Here is a 13945-nt window from a genome sequence, read left to right on the forward strand (position 1 = left end):
ACTAGGGCATCTTTGTCTCTCTCCCAAGTACCGTTTTCATTAGCGCAGCAAGAAAGATGGACGGAGTGGTAGATTCTCACTCGTGTTCCGGAATGTTACAAGAAGGAATGGAGCAGAACGCTGCGTTGTATAGTTACTCTGGGGGTGCGGACCACGAAGACGTGGTCAATTTTACGATGAACGAACTTTCTCATTTACAGGTTTCTGAAGACCAGGAACATGAGTCTTGTGCATACTGTGGGCTCTCCAACCCTAGTGCTATTGTAAAATGTCTTCATTGCAACAAATGGTTTTGCAATTCGCGAGGTCACACTTCAGCATCTCACATAGTTACACATCTGGTGCGAGCGCGTCATAAACAAGTGTCTTTGCACAAGAACTCTCCGCTAGGTGAAACAGTGCTGGAATGCTACAACTGTGGAACGCGTAATGTATTTCTTTTGGGTTTAATCCCAGCCAAAAGCGACACGGTCATTGTTTTGCTGTGTCGTCAACCTTGTACGAAGGTTAGTCTGGCAAAAGACATGAATTGGGATGTCAGTCAGTGGCAGCCTCTAATCACAGACCGTCAATTTCTACCCTGGCTCGTGTTGCCCGCAACTAAGGAAGAGGAAATGGCTGCTCGGCCCATTACCTCTCAGCAAATTTCTCGTTTGGAAGAGCTTTGGCATGAAAATGCAAACGCTTCTCTCGAGGATCTGGAGAAACCGACGGTTTCGGAGAATTTGCCATCTGTGGATCTGCGGTTCCCTGATGCTCGTGCGTATCAGGCTGCCTTCTCTCCTCTTGTGCAAGTGGAAGCTGAGTACGACAAGAAGCTGAAGGAGTCGCAAACGCAGAACGATGTTGTCGTTCGTTGGGACCAGAGTCTAAATCAGCGTTATACAGCTTGGTTTTATCTGCCTAAATTAGAGTCCGGAGAGATCCGTTTGGCTGTCAGTGATGAAATGAAACTTCGTTACGAAGGTGAACTTCGACCCAAGTGGAGCTCTACCGGTTATGTAATCAAAATCCCTAACAATATATCCGACGAGGTTGGCTTGGAATTAAACCGCAGTGACAAGATTCCCATCGAATGCACCCACAACTTCTCGGTTGACTACGTGTGGAAGTCTACGTCTTTTGACCGCATGCAGGCCGCACTGAAATCATTTGCTACTGACAATTCTCGGCTGTCTGGCTACCTTTATCACAAACTCCTTGGTCATGAAGTTCCTCCCCTTACACTAAAAACAAAACTTCCTACTACATTTTCCGTACCGAACCTCCCTGAACTTAACTCCAGCCAGGTAAATGCTGTGCGTTCCGTCCTCACTCAACCCCTTTCGCTCATTCAAGGTCCTCCCGGTACCGGTAAGACAGTTACTTCTGCTTCGATCGTATATCATCTTGCTACACAGACGAAGGGAAACGGGTCCGCAGTTCTTGTTTGTGCACCCTCTAATGTTGCCGTTGATCAATTGGCTGAAAAAATACATCAGACTGGATTGCGAGTGGTTCGTGTCACAGCAAAGTCCCGTGAGGACATAGATTCGCCTGTTTCCTTTTTGTCTTTGCACGAACAAGTTAAGAATTATGAAGGCAATGAGGAGTTTTCACGTTTGCTTAAACTTCAGAATGACGTGGGTGAGCTTTCGCTGGCCGATGAAAAGCGTCTGCGTGTTCTTGTCGCTTCGATCGAGCGTGAACTGCTTCAGTCCGCTAATGTTATCTGTTGTACATGTGTAGGAGCTGGCGATAAACGGGTTTCAAAGCTACGTTTTCGTGCTGTTCTCATTGATGAGGCTACACAAGCTTCGGAGCCAGAATGTATGATTCCTTTAACACACGTTTACAAACAAGTTGTGTTAGTTGGTGATCATCAACAACTTGGTCCCGTTGTAATGAATAAGAAGGCTGCACAAGCTGGTCTCTCACAGTCACTATTTGAAAGGCTTATCATTTTGGGAAATTCGCCCATCCGTTTGACTGTGCAATACCGTATGCATCCTTGCTTATCCGAGTTTCCTTCAAACATGTTTTATGAAGGAACATTGCAAAACGGTGTTACAACGGCTGAGCGACTTGCTCGTTATCTTGATTTTCCCTGGCCTCAGCCTGAGGAGCCGCTTATGTTTTATGCCAACTTTGGTCAAGAAGAAATTTCCGCTAGTGGTACTTCATACCTTAACCGTACCGAGGCTTCTACTTGCGAGAAAATAGTGACTCAGTTTTTTAAGGCTGGAGTAACTCCTGAGCAAATTGGTATCATTACTCCGTATGATGGACAGCGTTCGTATATTGTTCAGTATATGCAAAACAATGGTGCTTTAAAGAAGGATCTTTATAAAGCCGTTGAGGTGGCATCTGTTGATGCATTCCAGGGAAGAGAAAAGGATTTTATTATTCTGTCTTGTGTTCGCTCCAGTGAGCATCAGGGAATTGGTTTCTTGAGTGAACCTAGAAGACTGAATGTGGCCTTGACCCGTGCACGTTATGGTGTAATTGTTCTTGGCAATCCAAAGGTACTTGCAAAGCACGCACTGTGGTATCACTTCATTGTTCATTGTCGCGAACGTGGATATTTGGTTGAAGGACCATTGAATAATCTGCAGAAGTTTATGCTTGGGCTGGCTCCTCCAATTAAGCCTCTTAAGCTTCCCCGTAATCTGGTTGCTCAACAACCTTTGTCTGCTGGTATCAGCGCTTTTACAATTAACACGTTTGCTCCCTTCATTAACCTTCAAAACTACTATGCCGTTCCCTCGTATATCGATGAGTGGAGTCGGTTGGCAGAGTCAAAGCGTCATGATAATGGCGGTGCCGACTTAGATGATTTCCAAAGTCAGATTGGTGACAACGAAAGTGATTATGGAGATATTACTAGGTTTTAAGATGTTTAATGCTCTCTATTAATTATCTTATGGTCTGGGTTTTTTATGTCCTTTTTTGCGATTAAAACGTTGAAGCATTGCTTCTTCATTTAAAGGCCTTACTATGGTTGGGGTGAATGCTGTTTTCTTGGCCTACAATTCACCTGTTTGCTTTCATGATGTTTATGTTCAGTTGTGTTCGACCTCAGTTTCCGTAATGGTGAGCCATTTAATGTTTGTTTACAACTTCCTTTTTTCAAATATAAATAAGAGTCTCTCTCGCCGATAACCGAAAAAGAGTATTAACTCGAACGACGGAGGATATACAAACGCCGTATTTCAGTGGTTTGATTTTTTTATATTAAATTGTTTCGGCACTCGCCTCGAGGGTTGCATTGACGATATTTATCTTATTGAACGAGCAGTCATTCTGTCTTTTTGGGACAATAAGCTTACAGAAACTTGGTGTGCACTTGGAAGCTGCATAACAAACGGATTGTAGTTTAAAGGTTGTTGAAACTAAACGAATTTATTCATCAGTTTACGAGAGGAATACGTTCACACAGAATTATTAAAACAGAAAAACTTTTGCGATGTCCATAAGATCTTTAAATTATGGTGCTTCAACCACTTTTGCAACGCTTGATCCTACGGATCCCGAATCGAAATTACTTTTAGATGCAAAAGAAATTGGCGAGTTTGTCTGTGAGGCCTATCAAAGGTTTCTCAAAGGTACCCAAATTAATTATTCAGATGACTATTTTAATCGTCTTAAGTTTGCGGAAGAAGGAGCGTTGAATTTAGCACAAGAGCTATCGGCATTGGACACTATTAATCACAAACAACCGAATTTGCGGTATGTCGCATATTCGTATCTTCAAATCTTAGAAAACAGCATTAGTGAGTTGCTAAAGGACTTCGTACCTGCTGGCACTCACGAAAATCCTAAGGGATTAGAGAAACCGCAAAAAGGAACCAAGTCGTCGAAGAAAGTGGAAACGCCAACAACCATTACTATTATGCTGACAGAGCCTGAAGCAGCCATGTCAAGTGTGCTGGAAACGACCACTGTGACACAGCGTTCTGCAATCAAGCCACAAAGGCAGAACACTGTAAACAGTAATACGACGACTACTACATCATCTACGGAAATTAGACCTCTGCTGACCGATCCCAGCTCGGAGAAGAGGAAAGCAAAAAAGCCAAAATGGTTCTCAAGTTTCTTCCAAAAATGCCTTCAGAAAACATTTTGCTGTCTACCGTGTTTGACTAGTTGAGCGTTTTCATTGATAAATAAATCATTGAAGTCACATTCAAGAAATATTGATGGGCACTTTTTTTCCTAAAAAATTACCGCCTTTACTAGATCACCCGGGGCAATTTGGAATTGTTAGAGAATTTCTGCATTGCCCAAATCATTAAAGCCCGAGGCTCCGTAGGGAGCCTTTCTAGATGTTGTGTTTTTCGTCTTTGAACGGCGTCGCGTTTAGCGTTGATTAAGAAGTCTTGGACGATGGCGACAGCGTCGAGGTTGTATATACAAGAAACAGGAAGAGGAGGATCTTCATACTCGTCTTCGGGCGACGAGGGATCATCTGTGAACTTTTGTTTCTCCAGAAACCAAGTCCCCTTCTCGGAATCTTTAATGGCGACTGTGTATCGCGGAATACGCCAGATTTGTTTTGCGGAATCGGGATGCTCGCATACTGGCATATACTCTGCGCAATCCCCGGTGTGGTAAAACGTTTCACATAGGTCACAACCAGTAATTTTGCAAGAACCGATGGAGGGGCGATGACAATGACCACAATGAGCCAAGTTCATCATACTTTGATCTGACAGGAGCTCTGCAATTTCTCCGTAATCAAGTGTGGTGTTCTCTTCTTTGTATTGGCCCAATCTTCCTACCGTTATTCCGTGAAATTCGGTGACAATTTGTTGGGGCAATTTAAAGCAAACAGGATTGCTATCGTCTTGGTCGTCCATCAGTAGTGACCACATGCCCCGAGGCCTTTTAGGCGTTTCATTTTTCTTGTACATGCATTTGTTACAATACCAGGATCCTTCAGGAATGTCGTTTCGACTTAATGGAGGATTTAAGCAAGAAAGATGGAAACTTCTGGGACAAGATTCACAGCAGAGAAACAGTCCTTGGCCTCCGCATGCCCCACAGAAATCTTCATTTTGAATTACCGGTTTACGACGTCTGCGTCGCTTTGGTGCAGACGTCGTTTGGTCGCTGGTCTCTGTTCCAGTTCTTGATTTGGATTTTTTGGCAGGTGTAGAATTCGGTGTTCCAGCAGGCGCTGGCGATGAAGTTCTTGAGGACGTTAACGATTTCGGAGCTGATGGTTTCTTCGGCGACTTCATTGTCACAATTGATGATGATGCGCAGAAAGGTCGCAAAGGTACCGTAGGATCTTTCCTTAAACTTCGGACAACTTCGGTGTTCGTTCGGAGAATAAAAAAGTATACACGGAGAGGTGGTAGTGGATATGCGTTGGAGGGATGATGTGGGGGTTATGCAGAACTTCAAAAGAACACAGACGGAGTAATGCGTTGGACTGTAAGTAGTGCTGCTGCAGGGCTGCCGTAACGTTGTTTTGATGGAGTTCGTTCTTACCTATAAAGCACGAGTTCAGGAAATGAATTGTGTTACAGGAGAAAATGGGTTTCGTCGGTACTCGAACTCGCCACCTAATGGTATAGTCTAAAGGATTTAACTACTAAGCTACGGTACTGCGTTCGGGAAAAGGAAAGTGGAATTCGTGCGGTGTAATCTGTTCGTGCTTGATTGGGTCGGTATTGAATGGGTAGTGGAGTGGGAGAACGAGTAGTACATATATACACTTTGGTCTTATTATACAAGAAGAGTAAGGATATGTAATTGTATGTGTAATTGTATATGTAATCGTATATGTTAGTGACTGGCGATCTGTCAACACTCTGACACATGGGTGTAACAGATGTTGTCTGGTATGGTCCAGTATAATTTATTGGAGAAATGCACTAAAGTATTCATTCGGCTTATCCAGTGTGAAATAGTATGTATTGCAAAATAGTTAACTGTGTCGCAGGGAGAGTCACTTACTAACAAAGGAGATGAGTAAACATTATAGAAGAACAGTATGACTACAAATCGTTTTGTATATGAAAAGGACTTGAAAAAAAGTTGCTTTTGGTAAATTGCTTTCACAAATCTGTAGTCTTTACAACTCTATGATTTAAGTGACTTTTTTTAAAAATCCACTGAAACCCAATGTGTATTTTATTACGGGTTTGGCGAAAATTGGAAAAAGTCGTTACATCAAACGGTTTATAAATGAAATGTATGTAGAAGCACGCTTGACAACTTTTGCAAGTGACGAAGTAGTTAATTTTTATTGTCACTACTAATTTCAATACAAATAATAAATAAAGAAAGAATAGGCATCAAATAAATTAAATTGCACCTTAAATATCACCAACGGAACAACTAACTTCGACAAATACTCCCGTCCCACCTGTCTTCACATAATTTTGTCTACGGACGCCGGCAAAGAATTCGGCGATGTTTCGGTAAAATCTCGGTAAACATTCGGTAAACTTCGGTGTTGGCAACATGTAAACTGAAGAGACGGCCCACGCGTGCTCTGTGCTCCTCAATTCACAATGCAAAAATCTCAGGATATATACTCGTCAGAAGATGACGATGACATGTATTGGTATGTAACTAGTCTGCTTTATTAAGATGACTAACGGTCTAGTCCCCTTTGTATGGAGGAAATTGACATTTCCGACAAGAACTTCAAACCCTGTCAATGTGGCTACCGTGTATGTCGTTTCTGTTGGCATCACATTAAGGAGGATCTGAACGGTCGGTGTCCCGCTTGCCGGCGTTTGTACACTGAAGAAAACGTTCAATGGCGTCCTGTTACTGCCGAAGAGTATGTAAACAATCTGTATTTATCCAAGAGCACCAGCAGAGAAGCATCGCAGCCAAAAGCACGAGCACGGTGCATGCATCTATCTGGTTCTGTGATGCATACCGTTCAATGTATCCTTCTCTCAGTTACTAACATCGTTTTTGTCAGATGGAAGATGGATCTTCACCGAAAAAATGAAAGAAAACGTCGTGAAAAGGAAAGAAAAGAGCTTGAGTCTTCGAATAGAAAACATCTTGCGAACATCCGTGTTGTCCAGAAAAACTTGGCTTATGTGAATGGCTTGTCTCCAAAGGTTGCAAACGAAGACACCATCAATATGCTTAAAGGACCCGAGTACTTTGGTCAATATGGTAAAATTATCAAGATTGCCATTAACAAGAAAGCTGCAGCGAACACGCCCAACAGTCATGTTGGTGTGTATATCACTTATCAAAGAAAAGAGGATGCAGCCAGGGCCATTGCAGCTATCGATGGAAGCTTAAGCGACGGTCGCTATTTACGAGCTTCTTACGGCACGACGAAGTATTGCACATCGTACCTGCGCAACCAACAATGCCCCAACCCTCAGTGTATGTATTTGCACGAACCCGGCGACGATGTGGACAGCTACACAAAAGAGGATCTGGCTACCCTTCAACACAACCGAAACAATCTTCCAAAAGCGGCAAATGGCATTCATGGATCACCGTCTTTGGCTAACAAAACACCTCTTGTTCCCACTAAACTGATGGCTAACGGCGACGAAGTTGCTGGCGATGTTCAACATGGTTCTGCGAATGTGTCTCACACAAATTCACCCGCAACTGCAACCGTTACTGTTGTGCATCATCATCATAACCACGATGAGCCAACTGCTTTACCGCCTACGGCTTCCTGGGCCAAAATGTCCCCAAGTGCATTACAGGAACGCTTCCGCTCCGTTATCCATCAGCACAATGCCGAAGCCAATAAGGCTGCAGTGCCGAATTTCTATAAGGAGTTGGATCCCACAAAGTGGCTCAACCAGATAATGAACAACTTGTCCTTCGAGCTTTCCAACATCTCCTTCTCCACTGTCGACTCTGGTCTAGATGAAAAGCAACTGGAGCAAGTAAAAGGACTCCCTCCCTTGTTTGTTTTCAACGCTCACTCCATCATCGGCAGTTCTAGCGAACTCAACTCCAGCGACTTTTCTTCAGAGCAGACAACGGACAAATCAAAGACAAGCGATAACTTGTCTTCTGGTGTTGCATTGTCTTCAAATGTCTCAAGTAACGTAACCAGTACTGCTAAAAATGTCATGCCCCCACCGGGTTTCCGAGTTTAAGTTGTGAGTTTTGCTTGTGTGCACTTATTACATTTATGACAGTGTCCATGCAGCGTAAGCTTATGTTCGTTGCGAACTGTCTCTTGTGTATTATTCACTCTTCAAAACACGCTCTACGAGAGCTCGTTGTTTTGTTATTCTTTGTTTATTTCCTAATTTCCTCCGATATGTAAAAGTTGGTATCATTTCGTAGTTCATTTCCGGCTCCTGCCCCATACCTATAACACAATCTCATACATTACACACGCAAAAACTCCCAAACCCGTCAACACAGTAATCTACTGGGAGAACAAAATCTTTAGAAAATGATTAACGTTCATAAGAATATACAATAAACAGCAACAAACCAAAACCCGGTACCAAAAAGAACCCCAATTATTTCTTTAGAAAACGTTTGAAAGAAACACCAAAAACCATTCTCATGAAGAGAATCCTCTTTTCGACAGTAATCAAAACTACTCGTCGGCAATATGCATAGACTCAACGTCGTCGAGCAACTCGTCAACAGAGATGGCGGGAACCTCTTCATCGTCAATTTCTTCGTCATCCTCCTCCATCTCATTGTCAGCGGGAGGACGATAGGCATCGTTTTTGTACAGGTTGATGTTTTGCCGCAACTCGGGATCTTCTTCCAAGTTGCGCAAGAACAGCTCGTAGTCACGTTCTTGGCGCTCAAGGTCTTGTTTCTTGGGCTCCAACTCGCCTTGGTCAATACCGATCGATTTGAGCTTCCAGAAGCGGTTCTTACGACGCTTAGGATTGCTGTACGTCTTCTTAACGATGATGACATCGGGGATGAGATTATCCTTCAAAGCATCGAAGATTTCGTTGTTGAAGTTGGTGATAGCCATATGGTAGCAAAGCACGGTGTTACCGGCAGACAACAGGGCACCGAGATGTGTACGAGCCATGTGGGTGCTTCCATCAGACGACTTGATCAACTCCACATCGGCCAACACGTTTTTGCCGTTCGTCGGGCCAAGGAAATCAACGTCGGCCACAATAAACTCACTCAACTCGCCAATGTCTGCAAGAGACGGGAAAGGCATGTGCCAATAGGTGGTTGGAAGCATTTCGCATGTTTGAAGGGTTAAGGGATCAATGAAATGGATCGTGGTACCGACCTTTGTACACAGCAACAGCTGAGAAATGTTTCCATGAGCCTTCGCAAGCGGCTTGGGGAGACACACAAGGTCATCCTTGCAGATGGGAACAATCTCAATAGAGTAGGTGAACTTGTAGTGTGCCGTGTTCGACTTGATATCCTTGCTAATAAGCTCCTCACTGCTCTTGCTACGAATTGGGACGACAGCATTCAAGAACTCCATCATTTTTATGGCGTGTGTACGCTGAGAGTGAAAAAGTCGATGCCATCCTTGGCCTCCTTGATGTTGACCGTGTTCAAGTGAGCACGGTTCTTCAGAATAACTTGCTCAAGATACAAAAAGGTTCGCTTGTGGAGGACCTTTTGGCGAACCTGGACACACGCCTTCCAGATGTGTGGCGTGTACGTACGAGCACAATCGGGGCATTGAGTGTAGTTGACCACGTACTCCACAACCATGGACTGTTGGAGAATCGTGTTCGTGAAGGCCTCCTTCTGAACGGTCAACTTCACCTTTACACGACGCGAATGGGGCTCCGTCCAGATGAAGGACGCATCAATCAACCGAACCTGGTTGAGTCCACGAAGCTTTTTCAAGCAAATAGCCATCAGTTCACGCGACTCCAGCTGAGCTGCGACCCACACGTTTGGAGGTTGCAGATAACGTTCACACTCACGGCAGTAACTCAGCATGCCGTCACGAGGAATGCCCTCAGTGATGTCGGTAGACATTTTGATACAGTCAAGGCACATGGCCGCCGGGTTCTGGGGAATCGGTACACCGCATTGACAACACAGAATCGTCGACTGAGTCGATTCAGATGCGATGTACGAAAATCCTGCTGCATTGACCATTCCCTGCTCCATTTCGACTGCGTTTGCTACAAGCGTTTTCCGTCTGGAGTGGTTGGTGGAGGGTAGGTTGCCCGAGTCAGGCAGGAGGGCTTCATGGTGGCTGCGTTGAGACTCGCTGCACTTCACTAAACCACTCGAATAGGATGTGTGGAAATAGCAGAATTGGAGAGCTGTGGCGGTCAGAGAGGATTGTCGGCAGCAGTACAGGCGGTGCGGACGCTGCTGACGGTGTCGAAACGGGTCCGAGAAAACGATTCGAGTTGTCGCGAGTTGTCGTGAGTTGTGTGATAGATGAGACGCTGCAATTGCTGGATTTCGGCACGCAAATCAGCACTCGAAATAAAATATAAATAAGCCATTACTACTGCAGGGCGATGGGTATTCTTTGCACCTCGTACCAGGTCCTCAAACCGTCCTCCTACAATTGCTTCTTTCTTCTACTACCGACAGACACCACCGACACCACTTACTCCTCCACACCACAACACTCCGGGTTCGAATCTCGCACACAGCCATTATTCACAGAGCAATAAAATTGCTCAACGAGCAGCTGCAAGCCGAGCTGTCATGTTAAGCAATCGCCCTTGAGCCCTGTCCCTGCTTCTCTCTTCGCTTTCATCCAGAGCCCCCACCCTCTGCCCACTTTCTGTCTTCGTCTGGCCCCCACACCCCCACTTGCATACAGTCTCTTCCTAGCTTGTTTTGCGCGGTCGCAACCTCCGAACCTCACCTCTCTTCACCACTGTCTCACCTCATCATGGTTCACAACGTTCTTTTAGGTGTCATCGGCGGCAGCGGCTTCTACGAGCTCTCCGGATTTGAACATGTCAAAACAGTCAATCCCGAAACGGTACGTCTTCGCACTCTGGCCCTTTCGCGTTACGGTGCTGCTTCTTTTTAACGTAGGCACGTGCCTGACCGCGCGGCCCCCCCTAAACTTGACCGACAAGTCACCGAGATCTGTCCGAATCATTCGGAGAGACTGCTGCTGTCGGCCAGTTTCAGCCAATCACGCTGCTGCTTGGGCGGTGCTTTGGTGCTGCTCTATGATTCGCTCGCCTGTTCGCATGCTAACTGTCAGCCCTGGGGGTTCCCCTCTTCACCAATCAACATTGTGAAATCCAAAACTGGCCTCCACGTGGCATTTTTAGCACGACACGGTGTTGGTCACCGCTATACGCCGACGGAAATCCCTGTTCGGGCAAATATTGCTGCGTTGAAGAGCCTGGGTGTTCAGGCCATTCTTGCCTTTAGCGCTGTTGGTTCGCTACGCGAGGAAATCCCGCCCGAAGACTTTGTTTTGCCGAATCAGATCATCGATCGTACTTTGTGTGCTCGACCCAACACCTTCTTCCCTTCAGGATGTGTTGCACATGTGAGTTTCGGTGACCCTTTTGATGCAGACTTGGCACGCATTGTCGCTCAATGTGCAGGCGCTCTTGAACGCGGGGCAAAGTTGCACGTGCCCACCGTGGATCATGACCTCACCGTTGTGTGTATGGAGGGCCCCGCATTTAGTACACGTGCTGAAAGCAAACTTTACCGAAGCTGGGGAGCAAGTGTCATTAACATGTCCGTCATTCCCGAGGCAAAGCTTGCTCGGGAGGCTGAGATTGCCTACCAAATGGTTTGTATGGCTACGGTACGTATCTGCAGCGAATACTTCTCGAAATGGAGGCAGTGCTGGAGAGGCGCGGCGCCTTGATTGCGGTCGACTCTGTGTCGGTCATCGTCGCTGCGATTCATAAATTCACACGATGTTCCTGCACACAGGGTCACATACCAGCCGTCCCAAAAAGGTCATGGCGACGACCGGTCTGGCTAGCGCTTCCTTTTCCTCCTCCCAGCCTCGCTGTTCCCCGCACACCAACCGAAAACCTTACTAACTTAAAACTCAGGACTACGATTGCTGGCGCAAGTCCGAGCGCCCCGTCACCGTGAACGAGGTCATGACGCATCTGTCTAACAACACGGACAACGCGAAGCAGCTCTTGACGCAAGTCATTAAGCTTCTCGAACCCGAGCTGCGCAAGGGCTCCATCGGCGAGACCCTGCGTGGTGCCGTCCAGCATGGCATCCAAACCAACCATGCTCATCGTGATCCTGCCGTGGTCGGCAAATTGCGTTTCCTGTTCCCAAGTCTGTAAGCAACACCGACCTGAGTCTGGCGCTGCCCCGCGAAGATGGCCACGCCTCGCTTACGTTGCATGTGGGGCAACACACGTGCAAGCTTATTCTTTTAGCGAGAACCCTAAATTACTACTACCACCAAGAAAACCGACCGGGAGAACGGCAGACGCGTGGCAGTGCCGATCCTCCAGGGTTAGAGAAGCGAGTTGGTGGATGAGCCAACTGCTGTCAACGCTATTGCCGAGCTGAAAACTGTTTGACTTGCTTGTGATTTTTTTTTTACTATGGTGCCCTCAAAAACCGACAAGACCGTCGAGTTTTCTTCGTCGGGTGTGTTGAAACGACTGGAAACCCGAAACACAAATGCTAACATGTTCTAGGGATGTTCATTATCGACGACGTTGAACACGAGGACGGTTCTTTGCTGAAAAATGTTATTGGCGGTGGTGGAACATGGGGTACGTTATAGCACGATCGGAGGAGCAGATCGACGGTCTTCCTCACTCCAAATCTCTCTCTCTTTCGTTCACATCGAGCGGCGTTTTCTGACCCAATAGCCTTACTCGGTGCCCGCATCTGGACCCCCGGCGCTGAAGCAGCCCGTCTTGGGCTTGTGATTGACGTTGGAACCGACTTCCCTGAAGAAGTGCGTACCCAGCTGGAGCAGCTGGGAACTGGCAGCTTGTTCCGGGCCAATCCCGACCGACTGACTACTCACGGCTACAACTACGTGCACAACAATGGCTTCCGCCACTTCGAATACAAATCGCCCAAGAGGGCGATTGGTGCTGACGACCTGATCGAGGCTGGTTTTCATAACTGTGAGACCTTGCATGTCATTACCAATCCGACCAAGTTCCGTCGCATGCACGCGCGTCTGATGGAGCACCGCACGGCTGCTGCACCTCCCCTCATCGTCTGGGAGCCCACGCCTGAGAGCTGTTTGCCGGAGCACTGGGACGAGTGTCAAGAAGCCATGAAGCTGTGCGACATCTTCTCCCCCAACGAGGTCGACTCGGCCGGCTTCTTCGGCGTCGCTCCCGAGCACAGTCTGTCCAAGGCCACCGAGTTCGCACAGGCGTTCAGCGAGCTCCAGATCGGCCCCAATGGCCGTGGATGGGTCGTCCTCCGCTGCGGCCATATGGGCTCTTTCATTGCTCCATGTGTGCAGCAGACCCCCACTGTTTCCTCCTCGTCGCCCCGCACGCTTACTCACCTGCCTTGTTTTCCCATGGACCCCCACACTGTCGTTGACACCACAGGTGCCGGGAACACGTTCTGTGGCACGCTGATCGTCGAGTATCATCGCACGAGCAACATCATTGAAGCAGCGCTTAAGGCTACCGTTAGTGCTTCTTTTGCCATCCAACAGTATGGTCTACCCCGACTCACGTGTATGACGTCCGACGATGACGATAGCAGTTTTGGACGCGGTCGCGACTTCGGCAGTCGCGAGCTTTGGAATGGCGAGTCGGCTTCAGATCGCCTGCAGCGGTTCTACGCGTTTCTCAGCAAACAGGCGCCGGACCTTCTGTAGCAGTCATCGCACAGCTGCGGGCCGTCTCCACGGCGAGCGTTTTCTTTAGTTTCAGGCTACTTCGTTTTTTTCTTGCCGATCTCTGAGATTTGCCATTTCTGGCTCCTCCCACCGTTGGCCTCGTTTAATTAGACACTATGCGCTTTTGTCTTCGGCTTCTCCTTTGATTGGCTACACGTGACAAGCACGTCTTCCGGCAAAGATTTCCTGGGGCGATCAATGACGTATTGTAGC

The 13945-nt window shown here is 46.9% G+C and overlaps 7 protein-coding genes across 7 annotated transcripts; 5 read left to right on the forward strand and 2 right to left on the reverse strand.

Annotated features, from left to right (window-relative positions):
- Positions 1-92: 92 nt before the first annotated feature.
- Positions 93-2873, forward strand: SJAG_03886 (hypothetical protein; the record flags this gene model as incomplete). Its single annotated transcript, XM_002174977.1, has 1 exon — positions 93-2873. The coding sequence occupies one exon, from the start codon at positions 93-95 to the stop codon at positions 2871-2873; it is 2781 nt and encodes a 926-aa protein (XP_002175013.1).
- Positions 2874-3317: 444 nt separating this feature from the next.
- On the reverse strand, positions 3318-5687 carry SJAG_03884 (Clr6 histone deacetylase associated PHD protein- 1 Cph1). The gene has a single exon (XM_002174975.2). It carries the CDS (start codon positions 5220-5222, stop codon positions 4215-4217), a length of 1008 nt encoding a protein of 335 aa, XP_002175011.1. The 5' UTR covers positions 5223-5687; the 3' UTR covers positions 3318-4214.
- SJAG_03885 (hypothetical protein) lies at positions 3446-4129 on the forward strand (the record flags this gene model as incomplete). The annotated part of the gene is made up of 1 exon (XM_002174976.1): positions 3446-4129. One exon carries the CDS (start codon positions 3446-3448, stop codon positions 4127-4129), a length of 684 nt encoding a protein of 227 aa, XP_002175012.1.
- A 767-nt stretch (positions 5688-6454) lies between the features above and the next one.
- SJAG_03883 (CCR4-Not complex subunit Mot2) lies at positions 6455-8084 on the forward strand (the record flags this gene model as incomplete). Its single annotated transcript, XM_002174974.2, has 3 exons — positions 6455-6556; positions 6599-6778; positions 6926-8084. The coding sequence occupies exons 1-3, from the start codon at positions 6504-6506 to the stop codon at positions 8082-8084; spliced, it is 1392 nt and encodes a 463-aa protein (XP_002175010.1). The 5' UTR covers positions 6455-6503.
- A 455-nt stretch (positions 8085-8539) lies between these two features.
- SJAG_03882 (60S ribosomal export protein NMD3) lies at positions 8540-10056 on the reverse strand (the record flags this gene model as incomplete). Its single annotated transcript, XM_002174973.2, has 2 exons — positions 8540-9373; positions 9433-10056. 2 exons carry the CDS (start codon positions 10054-10056, stop codon positions 8540-8542), a joined length of 1458 nt encoding a protein of 485 aa, XP_002175009.2.
- Positions 10057-10801: 745 nt separating this feature from the next.
- Positions 10802-12191, forward strand: SJAG_03881 (S-methyl-5-thioadenosine phosphorylase; the record flags this gene model as incomplete). The annotated part of the gene is made up of 3 exons (XM_002174972.1): positions 10802-10894; positions 11126-11686; positions 11943-12191. The coding sequence occupies 3 exons, from the start codon at positions 10802-10804 to the stop codon at positions 12189-12191; spliced, it is 903 nt and encodes a 300-aa protein (XP_002175008.1).
- A 267-nt stretch (positions 12192-12458) lies between these two features.
- Positions 12459-13711, forward strand: SJAG_03880 (carbohydrate kinase; the record flags this gene model as incomplete). The annotated part of the gene is made up of 3 exons (XM_002174971.1): positions 12459-12504; positions 12555-12632; positions 12732-13711. 3 exons carry the CDS (start codon positions 12459-12461, stop codon positions 13709-13711), a joined length of 1104 nt encoding a protein of 367 aa, XP_002175007.1.
- Between the last annotated feature and the right edge of the window lie 234 nt (positions 13712-13945).

Source organism: Schizosaccharomyces japonicus (genome assembly GCF_000149845.2).
Source record: "Schizosaccharomyces japonicus yFS275 unplaced genomic scaffold supercont5.2, whole genome shotgun sequence".
NCBI classification, from domain to species: domain Eukaryota; kingdom Fungi; phylum Ascomycota; class Schizosaccharomycetes; order Schizosaccharomycetales; family Schizosaccharomycetaceae; genus Schizosaccharomyces; species Schizosaccharomyces japonicus.

What these genes read in the sequence shown, in the direction of transcription:
- SJAG_03884 (XM_002174975.2), bottom strand. Translation starts at nt 5,222, where the DNA reads ATGAAGTCGCCGAAGAAACCATCAGCTCCGAAATCGTTAACGTCCTCA.